Source organism: Euprymna scolopes, chromosome 3 (genome assembly GCF_053919585.1).
Source record: "Euprymna scolopes isolate OS-2025 chromosome 3, ASM5391958v1, whole genome shotgun sequence".
Taxonomy (NCBI): Eukaryota; Metazoa; Mollusca; class Cephalopoda; order Sepiida; family Sepiolidae; genus Euprymna; species Euprymna scolopes.
In genome coordinates, this window is record NC_136484.1 from 57865965 (window position 1) to 57887127 (window position 21163).

The window sequence follows — 21163 nt, forward strand, 5'->3', positions numbered from 1 at the left end:
CATAAGTAGCTATGGTTTCCTTACTCCCCCACTTTGACATCAATATGTATACTTTGCATCAAGTTATACGCACTCATAGTCTTTGCCACCCTAATCTCCGACCGCCCCCTTATGATCAAACTCCCTATATCATAACAGTAAAAACTTATAAATATATTGTCGCATATTACCTTTCAGTTTTACAACCTTGCATACCCCACGCCAAATTAATCAAAATCTCCATAGAAAATAGACACCCTACAAACCGTTAAAATAAATTACCACGCAGCAACAATACACCCCCTATTTAACAACAATACATATACCCCTTAATCTCAATACTATGTTAAAGACCATATATATTCTTATATATCATACTATACATAATAAGCTTCTCCTTATTTATTTAGAATTCAATAAAGCTTCCCCCATCATTCTATAATTCCTCTTAATCTTTTTCATTCCTAATGAACCTTACGCTAGACGCTGCATCTTCCCCATGCTACCTAGCACCTTCTCTACTCTTCTGATGAGAAGCATTAGGCTTCGAAATGCCCTGGCATAAAGAGTTCCTTCTATCCCCCAAATTTTGCCTGTATTTCATTCAATAAATGATCCACTCTATATCTATCAATATATAGTTTTGTGTCTTCATTTCATACTCCTATTGTATAAGCTCCAATAATTATTGTTGAGCTTGGTATTATCCGGATAAGTCTCCTTTTGTGGAATTGATCTTTCTTTTTTCCTTTTATATTAAGCCATATATATATATATATACATACATACAGGGTTACCCCAAAAAACGGACCCCGTGTACACTTTATGTGATATCTCCATTATTTATTCACCAATTGCCTTATTTTACAGGACATGGCAAAATCAATGACCATGAGTACACCAAGACCCCAGTGGGAGCTGGGACAAAGAATACACTGTGTAAAATTTTACTACAAGACAGGCCCGTTTAAGAAAACCCAGGACAGTTTCATGCGTCAGTTTAAATGTGAAAAGGCTCCATCCAAAAGCCGAATTCAGAACTGGGTGGACCACTTCAAGAAGTATGGGACCGTGGAGAACCTCAACGCTGCCAGAAAGAACCGTCCAAGCCACTCAGGACGTCCCAAGAAGTGAACAGCCGAGCTGGTTGAAAAACGCTCTGTACATAAGCGAAGTCAGTCCCTCGGTATGTCCCGTGAGACTTGCAGGAGAGTGCTGGTGAACGATATCAGGGCTTACCCATACAGAATACAGACGCTGCAGACCCTTACAGCCTCAGACAAGAAGCCGAGGAGGGCTATGGCAGTCAAGATGCTCGAGAAGATCGAGGAGACACGAAGTTTCCTTAAACTCCTTTGGACCTCAGATGAAGCCCATTTCCATCTTGATGGAAAGGCGAACTCCAAGACTGGAGGTCCTCCAGACCCAATGAAGTAGCCACCAAGCCCCTGCACTCTTCTATGTGCACGGTGTGGGCTGCAATCTCGGCTAGAGGCATCATCGGACCAATCTTCATCGAAGAATCTGGCGCAGCAGTGAGTCACCAAGGAGCGGTATGTGGAGGTCCTCAAAACCGACAAGAGTGAGCTCCAGACCATCTACCCGTCGCTCATGAGCAAGTTCTGGTTCCAGCAGGACGGAGCAAGTTCTCACACCTCAAACCTGTCCCGAGATTGACTGAAAGAGAACTTCAGAGGTCGAGTGATCAGTCTCAAGACTGATTTTGAGTGGGCACCGCATAGCCCGGACCTAAGCCCCCCAGATTTTTTTCTTTGGAGCTATCTTAAGGACAGAGTCTATGCAGGGAAACCCAGAACCATCACGGAACTCAAGGAAGCCATCAGGGAAGAGATGAGAGCCATTACCAATTCGGTCTGTAAGAAAGTCATGGACAACTTCCTGCTGCGCCTCAAGAACTGCACGGAGCTAAATGGAGGCCATCTAGAACATATGCTGTAGAACGGAGAAAAAAAGGCTGAAGACCCTAGTGTTTTGATGTGATGTTTTGAATATAATAAACCAGTTATGACCAAAGTTTCATAACATTCGGACAAAACACTAAGAAAAGGGCCTAATTAAAGTTGGGGCCCGTTTTTTTCTGGGTCACCTTGTATATATATATATATATATATATATGAATAAAATAAAGCAAAATATAAACGATGCTTTAGACGTTATGTGAATAAAAAGGAAAAACCTAAAAGAGTAAAAACAAAATTAAATCAACGTTTCGTCCCCATTTCAAGGGACATCATCAGGATTTCTAGGCGAGGATGTACAGGAAGACGGTCATATCACATGCGAAAGAGGAGAAGTTTAGTTCTCTTTCTGTTCTGGAGAGAAAAAAAATTTCATGATGAAAAGAGAATGTATATCAAGTGTGTGGAGGGGGGTCGGGTTATATACATATATGCATTAAAAAAAAAAAAAAAAAAAAAATGCATATATGTATATAACTCGACCCCCCTCCACACACTTGATATACATTCTCTTTTCATCATGAAATTTTTTTTCTCTCCAGAACAGAAAGAGAACTAAACTTCTCTTTCGCATGTGATATGACCGTCTTCCTGTACATCCTCGCCTAGAAATCCTGATGATGTCCCTTGAAATGGGGACGAAATGTTGATTTAATTTTGTTTTTACTCTTTTAGGTTTTTCCTTTTTATTCACACACACATATATATATATATATATATATATATATATATATATATATATATATATATATATATATATATATATACTCGGGGTTTTTTATATTCAAAAGTAATGGACTAATGAATTCAACGAGGTTGTTAGATAGTGCTCAATAAAAAGAGCTGATAATACTTGTTTATTGTTATATAAACATGCTCACATCCCGCTGTTACAAATAGCCACTTGTTTCAATCAAACAACAGATATCATCAGGCAGCGACTTGACAATTCAAAAGTTCAATGAATAACCTATTATTCATTGAACTTTTGAATAGTCAATAATAATAACCTATTATTCATTGTACTTTTGAATAGTCAATAATAATAACCTATTATTCATTGTACTTTTGAATAGTCAATAATAATAACCTATTATTCATTGTACTTTTGAATAGTCAATAATAATAACCTATTATTCATTGAACTTTTGAATAGTCAATAATTATAACCTATTATTCATTGTACTTTTGAATAGTCAATAATTATAACCTATTATTCATTGTACTTTTGAATAGTCAAATCGCTGCCTGATGATATCTGTTGTTTGATTGAAACTAGTGGCTATTTGCAACAGCGGGATGTGAGCATGTTTATATAACAATAAACAAATATATATATATATATATATATATATATATATATATATATATATATATATATACTAGCATGGGTACCCAGCGTTGCCTGGGTTGACATGAAGTTCCGTTTAGAACACACCTGCTATACTAATCATTTTCATCATGGGCAATGTGGATACTCTCACAACAATTCCAAAAATAAAAGAACGGATAAAAACATGTAAATATAATCGCCCCCAAAAAGAAGTATGTGATACCCTCTCCACCAGATATTTCGGCAGAAGGGATACAAAGAGAAGAAACTATTCCCTGGATATTGAGCGCTGGAAAGACCCCCCCCCACCAAATAAATAATTAAAAATAAATCATTACAACTTTTGTTTCAATGAAAAATAGCAGCGAATGCCCATGCGATCGCAAAAAAAAAAATTATTAGCCAAGTAGGCAGAATCCCTAAAAAAAATGAAGACCTACCAAAAATTAATTCCAAAAACAATTGATTGTAATGCCCCCCCCCTCAATGTAATTTGTCATATTTTGGTTGGTTGGTTGGTTGGTTGTTTTACGGCATATCAACCCTTTTCAGGTTATTTAATGCCGAATCCAAGATTTTGAAGAAAATTTTTTTAATAGAATATATTTGTTGTTTTCAAGTCGGTTTCTATTTAACCCATAGTTGGGACCCTAGCAGGTACTACCACTCCGGGTCAGAGTGGACCTGGGAGCAATGGCAATTAAAGGGTGGCTCCACACTCCCCAAAGCCCGCAAGCTGGGGCCTCACCACTGGATATAGTTTAAGGTCATATCCAGGACCGGAAAGTAGGGGAAGAAAAAAAAAGGGAGGGGGCTGTTGTTTTTGTTTTTGGTTTTGTAAAACATAATTAAGTTTTACAAAAGAGAATAGAAAAACAAAAAGGAACATCAATGTAGGTGCATTTTGTTTCAGGAAGCCAATAGACAGACTCATCTGGTAGCACTAGGTCATATTTTGGGGTTCGTTTTGATTATGAAATTGTTAGGTGAAAGTACAGAGTGGTCTCATAAAAATTAATTAAATTTATCGTTATTTTATGTTTCAAATATAATTCCCGCCCCACCACAAAAAAAAAAAATGTATTTGTCATGTTTTGTCCCCACCCCCTCCTCGATCACCAAACTTGACAAAATGCTAGAGGTGACATGTCTCATTGAACGCTTGGTGGCCAAAAAGTGGGTACTCATTTTATGTTAAATTAATATGGAAAAGTGACCTCCAACGCTAAAATGTTAATTTTCTTTCTTTTCAAAATTTCTTTCATATTATTTCTAAAGGTTATTTAAGCGTATTAGGAAAAAAAAGAAAAGTAGATCTTTATTTTTTTTAGGTGGGTCACATCGTAAAAATTTACCGATTTCTGTATAGCCGTTTAAAGAATAATACTAACAAACAAATGAAATCTTTTCTTCAGTTTTTCGTAAGTGTTTTTTTTTTTTTTAATATTTAAAAAAAAAACAATAAAAGCCAAACATTTTTCTATCTACTCGGAATTATTTTTTGAAGCTAGAAATTTATTGAGATTACCAAATTATTTTATTTGGTAATAGTTTTTTTTTTTTTGTTTATGTTCCGAAGGGGTAAATAACTCTAAAAATAAAAGATTTAAAAAAAATCGATTTGGAATAATAATTCCAAATAAATCTAATTAAATATGCTATCAATATAATTATTGTTTCAAATTTATTAAATAATTTTAAATAGAACACTTATAACAATTTTCTCGCTAGAAATATTAACTAAGATACCGCTATTTAACAAAATCGATTTTTCTTAATGTAAAATGCAAACGAGATGATCTCTATTGTATCGAGTTTGCAAGAATCATATTATATATAGAAATAAATGAGAGTAAAGTAAGGAAGCTTTTGTATATATTAATCAAATTGTGAACAAACAAACAGACAGGAATACGAATTTATAGATATAATTTTTTTTTATTTTTACAAACATTTTGAAAAAAAACATAGCCAGAACGTGTATGCACATATGTAGTTAATAATATTTGTATAAATAAAAAAAAATTATTACAGCTCTACCTGTTATTGATCACTATCTTATAAACACTGGAGTTCCTTGGATTTAGATTTATGAAACAACTATACAAGTAATATATATGTATTTGTATTGAATAGAATTTCAAATATTCAAATCAAGTTCAATAAATATTCCAACATTCTACTACATGTACACATGTTTCCGAGACACAAAAAAATTTCTCATAAGTTCCAGAGTATAACATAATTAACTGAATACTCAAAAAACAAAACAAATCATTTAGTCAAGAAGAAAACCATAGTTTTAAAGTAATCTTAATAAAAAAGAACAACAATGAAATTCATGTAATAGTCAATCGGAACTTTAAATCTTGAGGATTAAGGAGTTTAGCACAAAAAAACATCCTCACATTAGTTCAACAAAATTAAAACCAAACTTTGTTTTTTTATACAAAACCAGTTATAAATAAATAAATATAGCAATCCACAGACAGTTGTTTCTTTGTTTCACAAGACATCAGTGTGGCTACATGTAGCAAGTGCATCAACGATGAGACTTAATGCCAGGTCACTAACAACCGTGATTATTAGGGTTGGATGTCTTATCATCGAAGTTAATGGACCCATGGCTGTTTAAGGCTTTCCATATGACTTTGTCAATATTGCTCTGTAAATACATTGAGTTCTCTAACTGAAGTTACCTGAAAAGTATTCTACATCCAACTCAAATCTATTAATATATGTATATATCTATATATTGCATATTTCAGCATATAAGACGACCCTTAAAGTTAAAATATCATCTTTAAAAACCAATATTTCATAAGATACCAGGTGTTGCAATCTCTAGCCTCGGCTAAACAAAAATGGTTTCATGATTTAGCAGTCATCTTATACAACCAATATATGATAAATTTATTAAAATTTGTTCCAATTTTGTACCTCAACTTATCTGACAGTCGCCTTATATGCCGAAATCTATGAGATATATATATATATATATATAATGTTTGGAAAATCAATTGCATGTGTAAATAATAAAAAAATTCTTCCCATAAACATAAATTACATATCTATATATATATATATATATATATATATATATATATATACACACACACACACACACACACACACACACATTTTCATGTTTCAGCGATAGGAAGTTTTTGAAAGAAAACAAAAACGTTCACGGTAATGTCAGGAAGAAAGAAAGACAAGTTCTTTGCAGTTGTGGTATAGCCTTGGACTTTTCAATAGTTATTTCCTGTCTTTGCAATCATCATTTTTTGTTCCTGTTGGCTCATTACATCAAGTGGTTTCCTGCTTTGTCTGGAGCAATTTCCATCAAAGATTTTTATTTTTAAATCGATTAACAGTATAAATATAAATTACCCCTCTCTCTCTCCAGAATTCAAAATTGTACATTTTAAAGAACAGTTGACCCTAAGAAGTTACTCTTTATGTGCCAATGATAGTCTGCCGATGTACAGCTAAGAAATGTATTTCCCTAACCCATGTCACAAACTTAAATTTTTCAGTTACAAGGAAAATGATGGGTAACTTGGTTCAACTGTCTTTATAGTTAGCCTGATATGGTGAGGAAATTAAAAAAAAAAAGAAAAAACAAAAAAGTAAAATAGAACCCTAATCCCTGATGAATTTTCTGTGTGCATTGCAATTTATTCATTTTTGATATAAAAATAAACTTTGTATTATTTGGATTATTCAGACTTGTTCTCATCTAAAGAGAAAAAGGTGTGTTTAAAATTCCACACCTGAGTGAAGATCGGAGATTACATTGACCTAATCATTGTCAAAATAACACTCAAGATGAGAACAGTAGTCCAAATAATACAAATTATCAATCCTCATCTAAAAAATTCAGAAAAAAAAAAAAAAATGAACTTCCACCTTTAAGATACATGGGAATTTTTTTTTTATACATTAAAACTAATAATCAATAATAAACATGTCTGCATATAAAGGCAATTTACAAATTTAACCAAACAACATTTTTAATAATTCCACAAAAAAAATCTTAACTCACCAATTTCTTGGAATTGCCATCATTCTTGATCTGGTCGAGGTTTCTTTGATTTTCTGCAAATTTAGATAAAAAAAGGAATTACTAAAGTTGAATTAATCGATGTTTGTTTCTTAAAGACTTTCTTCCTATATGTTTTAATTATACAAAATACATAAAATATTCCTAGGTTTGGAGGATTGAGTTAGGTTTGAAAAAAAAGAAAAATCAACTTCAATTAGTCTTAATTTGGTATAACCTCAGCAAGTGACCCATCTCTTACTACATATCTATCCCTCTCTCACTGTATATTGTTTGACACCCTCTATTGCTGTTGCTTCCATCACTCTCTTTCTATCACTGTTTATTATATTAAATGTGAAAGATAATACATAGAACGAATTGAGAGAGCGAGAGAGAGAAATAAGTGACTAATTTTTTCTTTTTATTTAAAAAAAAATTAACTAGTTTTGCAAACTCAGTTTTTTTTCCGATGTGTGTGTGCGCACGTGCGTGAGTGAGTGATTGAGTACCTACATGTATGAAATGTTTGGTTCATAACAGATCACTCAATAAGTCCTGTCCTGACACATGGTTGGTGCCACTAAGAAAAGAGCCGTATGATTTTAGTATTAGTTTTCAAATGGAACTTGTCAAAATTTGAACCGAATTGGATTATTAGTTTATAAATTAGTTATTTAAGTTAAGATACTGTTTCAAATTTCCAAAACAATGTAACAAACTGAATTTTATAAAACATTGCTATCTGATGGGAAAAAATACTGTTTTATAAAAACAATGGCTTAATAAGTGTTATTGAGATTCTACTCTATTGGAAACAATGTTTAAAACGTGGTATGCTAACTTTAAATGCAATCATACAAACACCCATGATGCTGAATGCTCAGGTCACGTAAATTTATTAGTTATCCCGGAAAACGTAAAAAAAAAATTTTTTAAAAAAATCCACAAACTTGTTTTGGTCAGATTTAAGTTGTGTAAAATAGCAGGAGTTGAAGATATCAAAAGACAGTATATTCACCATTTTGTATGAACATTTGTCAATGATAAAGCTGTGTTCGAAGTGGATGCTATGTTTGTTCTCCAACTGATCAAAATACATTGAGAGCATTGTTTCCAACTCTTTCAATGTAATCAAAAATAGAGTTTTATGTGACACAATGGATGAAACATGGATCCACCATTTCACTCTGGAGTCAAATTCGTAATCACCTGAGAGAACAGTAATAAATGAAAGTCATCGAAAGATGAAAATATAAGCAGGTAAGGTTTTGGCTTCCTTATTTTAGAATGTGCAAAGTATTTTGTTCATCGATTACCTTGATAAAAGAAAACAACCATCAATAGCGAATATTATTTAGACTTTTTGGTACATTTGAAGGAAGAAATTGGCAAAAAAAAAAAAAAAACAGCCACAAATGAAGAAGAAAAGATTTCTTTTACAAGACAATATACCACATCACAAGTTTATAGTCACAATGGTAAAACTACATGAACTACATTTTGGTTTGCTTCTACACTCACCCTAATCCCCAGATCTGACCCCAGCGACTACTAGTTAGTGCAGATCTCAAAATAATACTCCTGGAGAAAAAAGATTTGGTTCCAATGAAGAAGAAATATTGGAAATTAGTGTGCATTTTGAGACTAAAGACAACTGGTTCTACAAAACAGGCATAGAATTGTAAGAGAAGCATTGGAATTAATGTATCATCCTAAAAGAAGACCATGTTGATGAATAAAGTCAAATTTTTGTCTAAAAATTGTTTTATTTGGCTTGAAATTGAGTGATGTGTTTGTTTTGATTGAACGGTATATTTTTTTTCCTCAAGAATTTGATAATATTATCAAAAGTCTATTGGTTTGAATAGTTCTCTCACACTAACAAAGTTGTAGAATTTTCTTTGAGTATGAAGATGTCTACAGTCCATGTGTTTTACTGTACATCATGTCCGACATGAATATTTTGTGTTATTTTTTTGACTATATAGACTCAGAGTCACAGGCGTTGCTGGGTCCAGGAGTCCAGGACACTTGCAGCAATTTAATTAAGAAAAACCAGATGATGACAATGATGATGATATGACTATTATTCTGATCTCAGTTGTCATATATTCATATTTCAGTAACCTCTGATCTTTATCAGGTGCATCTTGTAAAACTTCAAAATCTTTATGCTGAATATGGTTGCATATGGACAGACTGTTGACGCCAACCGTTGTGTGCTGTGGATTTTTCGTTCATCTTCTTTTATCTTTTTAAAAAAAAAATTTTTTTTATTCAATTTTCACCCCAAACAGGGCACAGTGCCACTTTGAAGTAGGGGGTTACTATCGAGGACATAAGTTGCAGGGGTATTATGAAGGGAGATGAGTAGCAAGATGTCTGTTCACATTACACTTGAACTTCTGCAAGTCAGTACAGTTAGGGAAGCAGGGACTCAGAAGGGAGTTCCAAAGTCTAGCAGTTCTAGGGAAGAAACTATTGGAATAAAAAACTTTCTTACACCTAGGGATCTCTACTGTGAAGGGGTGGGATTTAGCTGCTTGTCGGGTTTGTCGGGGGTATTCACATCGAAGGGGTACAAGTGCTTATAGTTCGTCAGAGTGTATTGTCATTTTCTCACCGACAACTGACAATGGGGATGCACACGGGTCCACAAGTATAAAAATAAAATAAAACCAACACAGGAAAAACACAGATGCTGATGTTTCACATATATGTCGGTTAGACTATGAAGCTACCCAGCATTACCAGGGATAAAAGTGTAACATAAATTCTATCCTTCTGGGGGAGTTGGAAAATCATCATTCTGATTAAAAATTTTAATTTCCTGCTTGAGAGAGAAAGTTGCTCATAAAGTTGGGTACTCTACTTTTTAGTTCAAGGTTGTGTAGTTTTTCATTATATCATGTTTCTAAGATATAATTTCCAGAAATCATAATAAAAGCGGAATTACTAATGACTTACCTTTGCCTCCATCCAATAAAAGACGCTGCCGTTGATCATCACCCATCTTCTCCATAATCAGTTCCGGAGAAGAACTGTCAATAATCTCAAATAAAGGTATATCATTGCCCTCCTCCTCCTCCTCCTCCATGCCTTCCTCCTCCTCGTCATCCCCAGGAAACGACTTCATCCCACGCTTGCTTATCATTTGCGAATACCTATTTTCTGACAGGGAAGAAACTAAGTTATAACTTTTGTTTTCAGCAAATGACCTTTTCACGGGATCAAGCAGCGGACTGAATTGCTGCTTCATATTTACTTTCTCCTCTTCTTCATCTTCTCCAGGAAAAGACTGCATACCACGCTTACTGATCATCCGATTCCGTGGCGTAAAGCTGCAGCAAATTAAAAAAAATATATATTTCTTTTTTAAAACCATATTAAACAAAATATTAAAAATAAAAATATTAACAAATATTTCAAAAAATATATATAAAAAATATATATCTAAAAGAATATTAAAAACTTGTCAAATTTGCAAATTGTTTATTGTTATCTGAAATCCACCTGCCCAAAAGCAGTTCCTTAATTATTTTATTTAAAATAGTATGCTTATCATAACAATTTAGTTTGCAAAACACATTCAAAAACTAACATCTCCAAATTAAATTCAGACCGCCATATTGAATTTAATGTCAGTTTTATATGCTGGCATGTGTTATACGGCTTTTAGACCTTCTCTTACCAACTCAACTGTTGTTCTTCTTATCCATTCTTTCAACGTAACCATATCAACAAAGTCTCCTATCCTGCATACATCTCCACTGCTTTTTAATTTTCATCATATTCATCACACCATCCAAATATACTTTCTCTACATCTGAGTTCTCATCCATTTCCATTGACTTACACTTCTTGCACTTTTTGGTACTTATTTGCAGTCATATAGGTGGAACAGATAGCCTAAACCATTTTGTAATAGAACACTAGTAAATCACTAATTATTATTTTTTTAACTAATGGGTTAGCACTATCAAGGCCAAAAGCCACTCAAAGATAAAGGTTAATAAAGTGGAATGATTGACAGTTGACAGATGAAGAATATTATTAGACAATTGAGAAGGATTGATGGAATGGAGTTTGAATAATTGTGAGGACACTTCATAACAGGTACCTGTTGATATTGGATCTGAAGATGATCATGTTGTCATCTACAGGTAAACAGTTTCATGGCAATGTATTCCACAGCTCTTGCAAAGGAGTTCTGCTTGTGAAAATCCTTCCTGACACTAGGTAGACAAAGGAAGTAAGGAAAGTTTTTTTTTTTTTTTTTTTTTTTTTGTGGTAGAAAGCATGAGTTCTTGCGGGGAATGTCTTATTCCAGCAAGCCTGGTATTCATTTACACCAGGGATCTCTAAAGTTTTTGAACAGGGGACCATACTGGTAACTTTTTAGAGCTACATGAGCTAAAATAAAAACATAAATGATCTGGACAGGTTTTATACTGTTTTACTAATTAGCTTAGCTTTTTAGTGAAAGTGGTTCATCAAAACCTCATTCCTTTAATTATTTTCTGAACAAAAAGAAAAAACACCACACACAATTTTAAAAAGATTTTTCCTAAATATTTTTACGTTTTCCATAAGAGTTCTGCGGGTCAAATTAAAGATTTTGGAGTATTTTCTTACAGCACTTAATATTTTCAAATGGTCAACAGTACTAAACATGTTCAATGTTGCTTGATTTCATTTATCTAATGAGAAACATTGTCACAACATGATTTTCCTGTAAATTCTCAATGGAATTAATGCATAAATGACTACATTAGATTAGATTCAAATTTAAACTATTAAAAGATGCAATAATATCCATTAAGCTAACTATAGAAGTATAGGGAGATGTTATTCACTGATCCTCATGATTATCACAACAACAATTCATTCCGTAGACAGTCTGAGTCTCATTGGTAAGATAACATCAAACAGCAATTAATTTCCTCTCCCTTTCTCGTTATCTTTTTGTTACGATCATAAAAATTTAAAAAAAAAAAAAGCACTTGGTTTGAACAATCTTTTAGAGGTTTTATTTTTTCTTGACAATATGACATACATAGTACTCCTATCTTTCATATGGGAAACAGTTATCCATAAAAACCTAACTGCTCTTTTTGCTGATTTAGAAAAAACAAAAAGATCTTCTGTACTCATTCACCACGTCACACTAGTCATTCCAGTAATTATAAAGAGCAACCGGACTCCTGAAAAAGAATTTAAAAAACCACCCGGCAAACATACCCAGTGAACAAAGTGCAAGAGAGATTCAAACAATTGCTCTTGAACGGATGATTAGTATCTTAAAAAGATCTCTTAGTTGGAATGTATGAGAGCAGGTGAATGTCTGACATCCCAATAGAATGACTCATCTTCAGTAGCACAAAACAATAATAATAATAAACACAAAAAAAAAAACAGTGACTTCCTGTCTGTGAGTTTTCACTTGATTTCTAACAGAAAATTGTGTTCTACTTAATTCTAATCTTATTGCAGAAATTTCCCATTCTAACCTTATTTAAATACATGCTCATCTAAATATCATTAGGCATATGATACATCTGCCCCAATAAGTTTCTTAAAACAGTTGTTTATAAAAGTAAACTGTAATCAATACTGAAGACATTTATTCATTATTAATATTCCGCCATTTGTTGTTACCAAAATTTATGGTTGTAAAGTGATTATAAAAAGTAGCAGTTTCGGTTCTTGTCCAGAATTCCCCTTATATTGAAAAGCAAAAATGAAGAAAAATTTGTATGATGCATATACCCATGATGAAACGAAAATACCATACTCCCAAAACCAAGAAGTTTTATTTTTAAATAAGAAAATTAAATTTAACGAGCATCCTAGGAGTGACTTCTCTTTTTTTTTTTGGGGGGGGGGGGTAGGGGAATGTCTGAAGAAACGAGGGAGATAATTCGACAATAATTCATACTTAGATTGATGATGTAATGCCTACAAATTCTCATTAATTAATTAAAAGTTTTTTTTTTTTTTTATAAAAATAAAACTACATGATCAAGTTACATGATTTTTTAAATATAATATTTTTGTATAGTCACAGGTATATACATTATACAGATTTTTTATATATATATTTTTTTTTTTTTTTAATATACAGGGAATTCTGGACAAGAACCACATTTTCTAGTTTATTTATGGAGTACATAATAATTGTCACAAGTAAATACTGATTGGATAGTGTTAAGATAATACAATAAAAAAAGAACTCACAAATTGATACTAGAGAAATCAGATTCAGAATTGGTGTCAGCTTTGAAAGACAATCTGAAAACAATAAAATAGAGGAAATATTTATGACGAAAAAAAACAAAATGGTTTAATTCTTAAAATGCATTCAATCTGCACATTTAGTGATAAGAAAGCTATTTTAAAATGAAGTGCGTTTGACAGAACAAGCTTTTTTGAGGGATGTTTTTATTTTGAAATTTTACTATTGGATCACCATTAGTAAGGCCAAGAGTCACTCAAGTAATGAGATGAAATAATTATCAGCAGATGTGGAATGCTATGGGAGTACTAACATTGATCAATGGAATGAATTGCATTTGACTGCTTATGAGGTAGTTTAGTATAAAAGTTTGTTGACATCAAATTTGAAGACAAGCAAGTTATAATTAGCAGGGAAGCACTCCTGTGGTAATGTGTTCCACAGGTGGGGAATTCTTGCAAAGAAACTAAGTCGATGGAAATTCTGCCTGACATTAGGCATATGGAGGCAAAAATTTGAATGCATCTAAAAATACTATTTCAAACTGAAATGTAACAGACTGCTAAAAACGCTATTTCTAGCTTAAGCATAGCACAACAACTTATGGATAGAGACACTTACATAGACGCTTGCATATATTTAGAATCTCTATATATGATTAAGGACAAAAATTTTATTTCAAAACAAAGCATGACAGACTGATTGATAGACAGTTTTTATAGAGTTCAGTTGACTCATCAAAAGTGCTATTTCAAACTTATGTGTGACAACAAATAACATTTTAAACTTATGTATGACATAGCAACAAAAATGCTATTTTTACTTATATATGACATGAAGACAAAGTTAGACATACGGTTGTTATTTTTTGTGGGAGATATTTAGCACACCCCCGCTCTAAAAAAAATGGGAGCTTCATGGATGGAACATAAATAAAAATTAGCAAAATGGATTTCCTTTTTTTTTTTTTTTTTTTTTTTTTTTCTTGATAGAAACAGATATTAAACTCTGATTCTAGGACAAAGACCTGGGAATTGAAATTTTGTGATATGCATTGTTACTCCAGCAAATTCTATCTTTGAGATCTCGGATGAGAGTTTTCTTCGCAAATTCGTAGAATCTTGACTGTTTTATCGACTGATTCATATAAAAAAAATCACAGTTTGTATTTTTTTTTTGCTATAAAAAAAAAAATGGATAAAATGAAGATTTTTTTTTTTACTTTTTTTGCATGCTGAGTCATAATACTATATCTTTATTAACGAATCATTTGAATTGATCATTTATTTAAAATTTGTTTGCTGATATTTTATTGCCCTAATTATTCCCTGTCCAAGCATATGATTGATCAAATTTACATGTTGCATAACAACTGTTTCATGCAAGGGCCATGTCTTAATTTCCTAAAAATGGAAGAGGTCATCTAAATTTTCCAGAATCCATCAGGCAGCTTCATCACTGATGTTTCTATGAGATAATATGATGTATTCGGTCCTCAACATTATACCTTTTCCCCAGGGAACCCAATCAAGGTAAGTAATCCACCGATTCACTAAATTGCAGCATTACAACACTATTATTTTCATTGCAACGTTACAATCAATTTCAGGTTCGACCTTGTTATTAATGCTTAAGTATTAGCTGACATCAATACCAATGTTTGAGATTGAGTCAGTTAAAGGAGTCATTTGATATCTATTTCCTTGAACTGTATTATTGTTGCTGTTTGTTTTTGTTATTGTTAAAAGAGTCAGGCCTTTGCATAGAACTCACAAAAATCAGACCTCAGGATTGCCTGGTCTGCAAATTCTACTCATTAGTCATAGCTACAAAATTAAAGGATTTTATACTTGATACTGAGCATAGAAAGGCTCAGCAGTTGCATGCAAATTCAGGGAAGGTTTGGCGCAGAACACAAAAATTCTATATATTATTTGAATTCTTTGGATTACTGTTCTCATCTTGAGTGTCATTTTTCATAATGTTTTGGTCGACGTAACCTCTGATCTTCTTCAAGTATATCTAGTCAAACTCAGGAATGTTTGTTGAACTTGGGAATCTGGACATAATTTCAGCATAGTATAAACACCCCCAACCTCTCTATGTTAAGAATGGCTTTTGAGGTTGGGGGTGTTTATTCCAAAAGCTGTTCTAAACATCCTCATCTCAAAATTTCAGAAATGTTACAGCCAATTTCACTCCATTGTTTTGCAGTTCCACACCTCACATATTTTTTATTGCCACATTCAGAGACAGAGACGACCAGAGGATAATTGATTGTGATACCGTTTCCTCCTGGATTTTTACCAGAGTCCTTTTAGCTAGATTGTGGCTCTAATATTGCTTAAAGACACAAACCCAGCCAAAATCTTAGATTTCATCAAAGAAGTTGAACTCCTTCAAAAAAACAAAGAATGATTAACAATTTTCTTTGTTCAAAAACAATACAAAATAAGTATTCTAATCCATTTGATCACTTTATTCAGTAATAAATAACTCATAGATGTCATAAAACAAACCACACCAAATCTATCAATTTTGCAACAGAGCTCTGTTAGCAGGTTGCAGCCCTAATACTGTTTTGAGCTAAACCTGTTTTCTGCCATGGATGGCCCTGCCACCATCATGTTGCCTATGTGCAAGTGACTTCTTGAAATTTAAGAAAAATGCACATTCTGCTAATAAAAAAAAACTAAAAATATTTGAGAAAAAAAAGTAATTGATTTACATTATTTCAAGTTTATTATGCTCCCTATTATGCTCCTTTGAAAAAAAAAAAAAAAAAAAAAAAAGGCTTTATAACTATCAATGATCAACATGGAAAAAATGTTGTAATTTATACCTTTTCCTCGATGGGAACTTAAAATTAGTAGTGTCTCCATCAGGCACCACTTTCTCTGTAGTTAAAAAGGATTTGATTTCATTTTGATGCTGAAATAACAAAAAAAAAAAAATTATATATTATAGTTAAGCAGACAATAGTTTTGCTTTTATTGATATGCTAACTTGTTTATCCTTTGTTGACAAGAATGTAGTTTCATTTAGTATGGTAAATTACTAAGAAGAAAAAACCATAGTTAAATTCTGGTGTTACTAAACAAACTTACTTTGAAAACACGGACATATCACAATTTATAAACAGTTCCTTATGGGACAAATAAACATCTCTGTAGAGGCTTATTAAGGCCAAAAAAGGGGAACATAGCTTCTTCCGTCAGTTGGTTTCGATTAAGAAGAAGATTTCCTGAGAAATGACAAGCAACAGTTGGGTTATTTCATCCAAATTTATTTCCTAACACCTCCTTACCCAGTCTTTCGAGTTATGCATCTTACTATGTGTCTGCTCTCCAACTCGACCATCCTCTGATTCAATTACCTCGAACTAAGTTGTCTGTACTGACTCCAACTCTACATGTATATAAAAATCTATCGTTGTTTATTTTATTTATTTATGGACTATTATCCTCATCTTTATAGTTGTTGTTTCACAACATTTTGGCAAACTATTCCTCTGGCCTTCGTTAAGCAAATAAATAAAATATACAAATTACTCATCTCAAATAAATCCAATAATTATATCTTATATTAATATATATCTTTGTTTAACTCTCTGACCACATGAATTCTAAATAATGCAATGTAACACAAAAAGAACAATCACCTCATCATTGTCACATAATACGTTTGTTATTTATGTAAACTAAAATTCCCAAGTTTATCTTGTTTGATACAAAATTCCATCACGACTCAACATAATTGTTTTTTCTTTTCCAAAATTCCAAACCCTATCTAAATCTTGTTTTCATCAACATTATTCTCTATTACATTTTTAGTATTTAAAACATCTAAATTTCTAATCACTTGTCAATAAAGTTGGCTTAATATAGTTTTAAGTTGTCTCTTACACAATAGAATCCGAGTCAAAAACTTTGGTAAAATTTTTTTCCCTATTATTAAATTGTTTTTCTATCTGTTTTTTTCAATAGTCCAAATCTGAATTTTTTCTAATTCATTTACTATAAAAAGAAAAATCTAGCTGGTTCTCTACAGTACTATGAATCATATTAAGAAGATTCAATGTGTTAGCTGTAAAATTTTATATGAACAGTCGCATTTTGTTGCCATTTTGCACCTTTTCAAGAGACAATGGTATTTTTGCTAAATATTAAGACTGGTTTGATCTAATAATTACTTTTTACTATTAATCTTTGTTTACTACAAGATGACTTCATAATTGTAAGGATTTTTCAATTTTTTGAAGCTTGAAGTTTTTATTTATACACAGCAAAATTTGTTTTCTGAACCAATAGAACACAAGATAGTAAATTTTCTACTTTACAACAAACTTTGAACAGTCATAATTCAGTGGCTAATTGAAGTCCTGAAATAAATTTGGTACCATTGTATCTTTTGCAAAGATCTGTATGCTTAGATTAAAATTAAAAAAAAAAATTTTTTTTTTAGATGCGATGAAAAATAAACTTTGGTTTATGATACTTAATAATAATAAATATCTAAATTATTACTAATGAAAAAAGATTTTAACATTTCAACAGTCAAAGCGAGGTCTTGGGCTACTTAATTCACACTCATGCTGGTGGTGCATCCCAACTATGTGAAATAGTAATACTAAGTACACCATCAGTATGATGGGCTTAATATGGAGTTTTAAGTTCTTTCATACACAAAAAAAAAAAAATATCCAAGTTGAAAACTTTAGTGAATTAAATTTTTGCTCTATTATCAAATTGTCTTTCGATCTGTTTTTACATGATTGAAATCTAATGTTTTTTTTTATTGATTTATTATTTTAAAAAAATCTAGTTTGATTTCTACTGTACTATGAATCCTTAAAATTCAATGTGTTATCTGTTGAAATGAATTGTACTCCTTCCATGTCATTTTTGTACATTTTTTAAAGAAGTAATGGGATTTTTGCCAAATGTTTAAACTGTGTTGATCTAATAATTATTATTTCCTTTATGATTAATTTTTATTTACCACAAGATGATTTTATAATTGTAAGAATTTTTCAGTCATTTGAAGCTTGAATTTTTTACTCATACACAGTGAAATTTGTCTTCTGGACCAATAGAACACAAGATGGAGGCATATTTTCTAACTTTAAACAACGATAATTTGGGGGCAAAAATAAATCTGATACCATTGTTCATGTTTTGCAAAAAAATATATACAAAAGTTTTGGCATATAATGAAAATAAAATTTTAGTTAAGGATACCTAATTTAAATAAAAATATAATTGTTGAATATGTAATCATTATCAAAACATACAAGTGACATCAACCCATCTATAAGCAACCGGAACATAACAATTAGTAATGAGATCATATACTTTAAAAACTTTAAGTAATAAGATAACATTTCTGTTAAAATTATCACTCTAGTAAGTACTTGGGATAAAATTATCTACCTATAATCCCTGTTTGTATAGGGGCCAGTTATATAGTTCCTTCGTTATTGCGTTTGTTGTTGGCTGATATAAAAGTCATTTCATCCCTAAAAGGTATGCCTTGTGTGCTATAAACCAACTAACATGTTTGTCTTAAATTCAATAATCCTGTCTGGAATATAAAAATCTGTATTTATTAGAGATTAAAAGGTATGTCTTTATTTCATGAAGAATTAAGTGAATATGATGATTTATACTTACAACTGTTTCAACATTAGTCTTTTCTGGAGAACTGGAATCTGAAATATAAATTTTAGGTTTCAAAATCTCAGAAAAATGTGTAGGTGTTAATCATATACACATAATGTAAGTATCTTAATAGAATGCAAAAAAATGCATAAACTTTGCTATTATGTATGAATGAAAAGTTAGAAATAATTAGATTTAATGTTAGGGGAAAATTACTTAATAAAAGATTGGAAATTCTGATAAATTACAAACAACAAAATATTCACACAAAAGCATCCACTTTAGAAATTGTCAGAACTCACACATAAAATAAATCCCCACCTTGAATAACACTATCTCCTGAACTGAATTTATGTATATATGTGTATGTTTGCATGGGTAGGGGTATCTGGATGAGTATGTATAGGCAAGTGATGCATTTATATATACTTATGCATGCGTGTAGATTATTACATTGATACAACAGGTGTCTGTATGTTGAGTTTAACTCTTCCAGCTTAAATTTATATATATATATATATATATATATATATATATATATATATATATATAAGAATTGAAGTTGAATTCTGTAGATTAAAATATACATAGAAATATATTCAAATTGAGAATTTATTTGCTAATTGCATTTCATTTCCTCTGATCTAATGAGCCATTATTGAAAATTCATGGATTAAGGAAATAAATATAATTTTTTTCCATAAATTCCTTGTATCAAACAATCAATTCTAATTATGAATATATATATTTTTTTTAATTTATTTTCACCACAAACAAGGCACATTGCTACTTTGATGTAGGGGGCTACTATCAGGGACATAAGCTACAGGGGTACTATGTAGGGAGTTGGGCAGCAAGATGTCTGTTCACATTACACTAGAATTTCTGCATGTCAGTACAGTTGGGGAAGCAGGGACTCAGAAGGGAGTTCCAAAGTCTAGCAGTTCTGAGGAGGAAACTACTGGAGTAGAAAGCTCTCTTACATCTAGGGATCTCTGCTGTGTAGGGGTGGAATTTAGCTGCTTGTCAGGCTTGTCGGGGGTATTTACGTCGAAGGGGTACAAGTGCTTGCAGTTCATTGAAGCATTCACCATTAAAGTACTTGTAGAACAGACAGACAGATGCAACATTTCATTGATAGGACAGAGGCTGAAGCTTAGATGACAGTACAGGACTTATCAGGTTGACGACTCTCTTTTGAACCTTGTCAAGGAGCGAGAGACTAGTAGCAGATGCACCAGCCCAAATATACATGGACGAATGGTGGCTTTATAGAGATACAGGATATTTTCAGGCGTTAGTAATTTTCTAGCATAGTAGTTTTCTTCGCAGCGGTCCTGGTCATGCTCTCAATGTAACTGTTCCAAATCATGTTCCCTGTAAATATTAGACCGAGGAGTTTAAAAGAAGTACTTTGGCCATTGCTATTTGTGGTTGAGAAGGTTTCTTGTAATTATTGAAGGAAACAAATTTAGTTTGGGCAGCATTAAATGTGACCATCCATTTTTGCCCCCATTCCACTAAACATTGGAGGTCTTCCTCTAGTGTTTCTGCCATTTCTTTAGATATGTGTTCATTTGTTTCCTGTCATACCTATTATAGAGCGTGGTGTCATCCGCATATATACCCATCTCAGAGACAATTTTGTCAGAGAGGTCATTTATGAATATTAGGAATAATAAAGGTTCAAGGATAAACCCCTTGTATTATTGGTGTGTGTAGGTAAAAGAAGGTGTCTGTTTATGAGAGAAAGGTCTGGTGTATATGATTTTTGATTTTTTATCCTGGAAAATATTTGTGTGGCTTTTCGCTTAGCATTCAATATGAAATATGTTGGATATTGCAAGGTTTTCAAAAAAGAAGAAACTAATTATCATACTTGTTTTTATTTTGTTATTATGGTATGAATAAAAAATGTAATCATTTTTG

General features: G+C 32.1%; 1 protein-coding gene across 19 annotated transcripts in view; it reads right to left on the bottom strand.

The window, feature by feature from the left end:
• The window catches only part of LOC145255706 (uncharacterized), a 150459-nt gene that overhangs the window by 105306 nt on the left and 23990 nt on the right, over nucleotides 1-21163 (bottom strand). For all 19 annotated transcript variants that reach the window (XM_080114445.1, XM_080114437.1, XM_080114380.1 and 16 more), the window contains exons 4-8: nucleotides 19247-19284; nucleotides 16417-16505; nucleotides 13577-13630; nucleotides 10307-10680; nucleotides 7340-7392 (exon numbers count right to left, since the gene is read on the bottom strand). In XM_080114445.1, the coding sequence (XP_079970571.1) occupies nucleotides 7340-7392; nucleotides 10307-10680; nucleotides 13577-13630; nucleotides 16417-16505; nucleotides 19247-19284 (608 nt within the window). The remainder of the gene's footprint in view (nucleotides 1-7339; nucleotides 7393-10306; nucleotides 10681-13576; nucleotides 13631-16416; nucleotides 16506-19246; nucleotides 19285-21163) is intronic.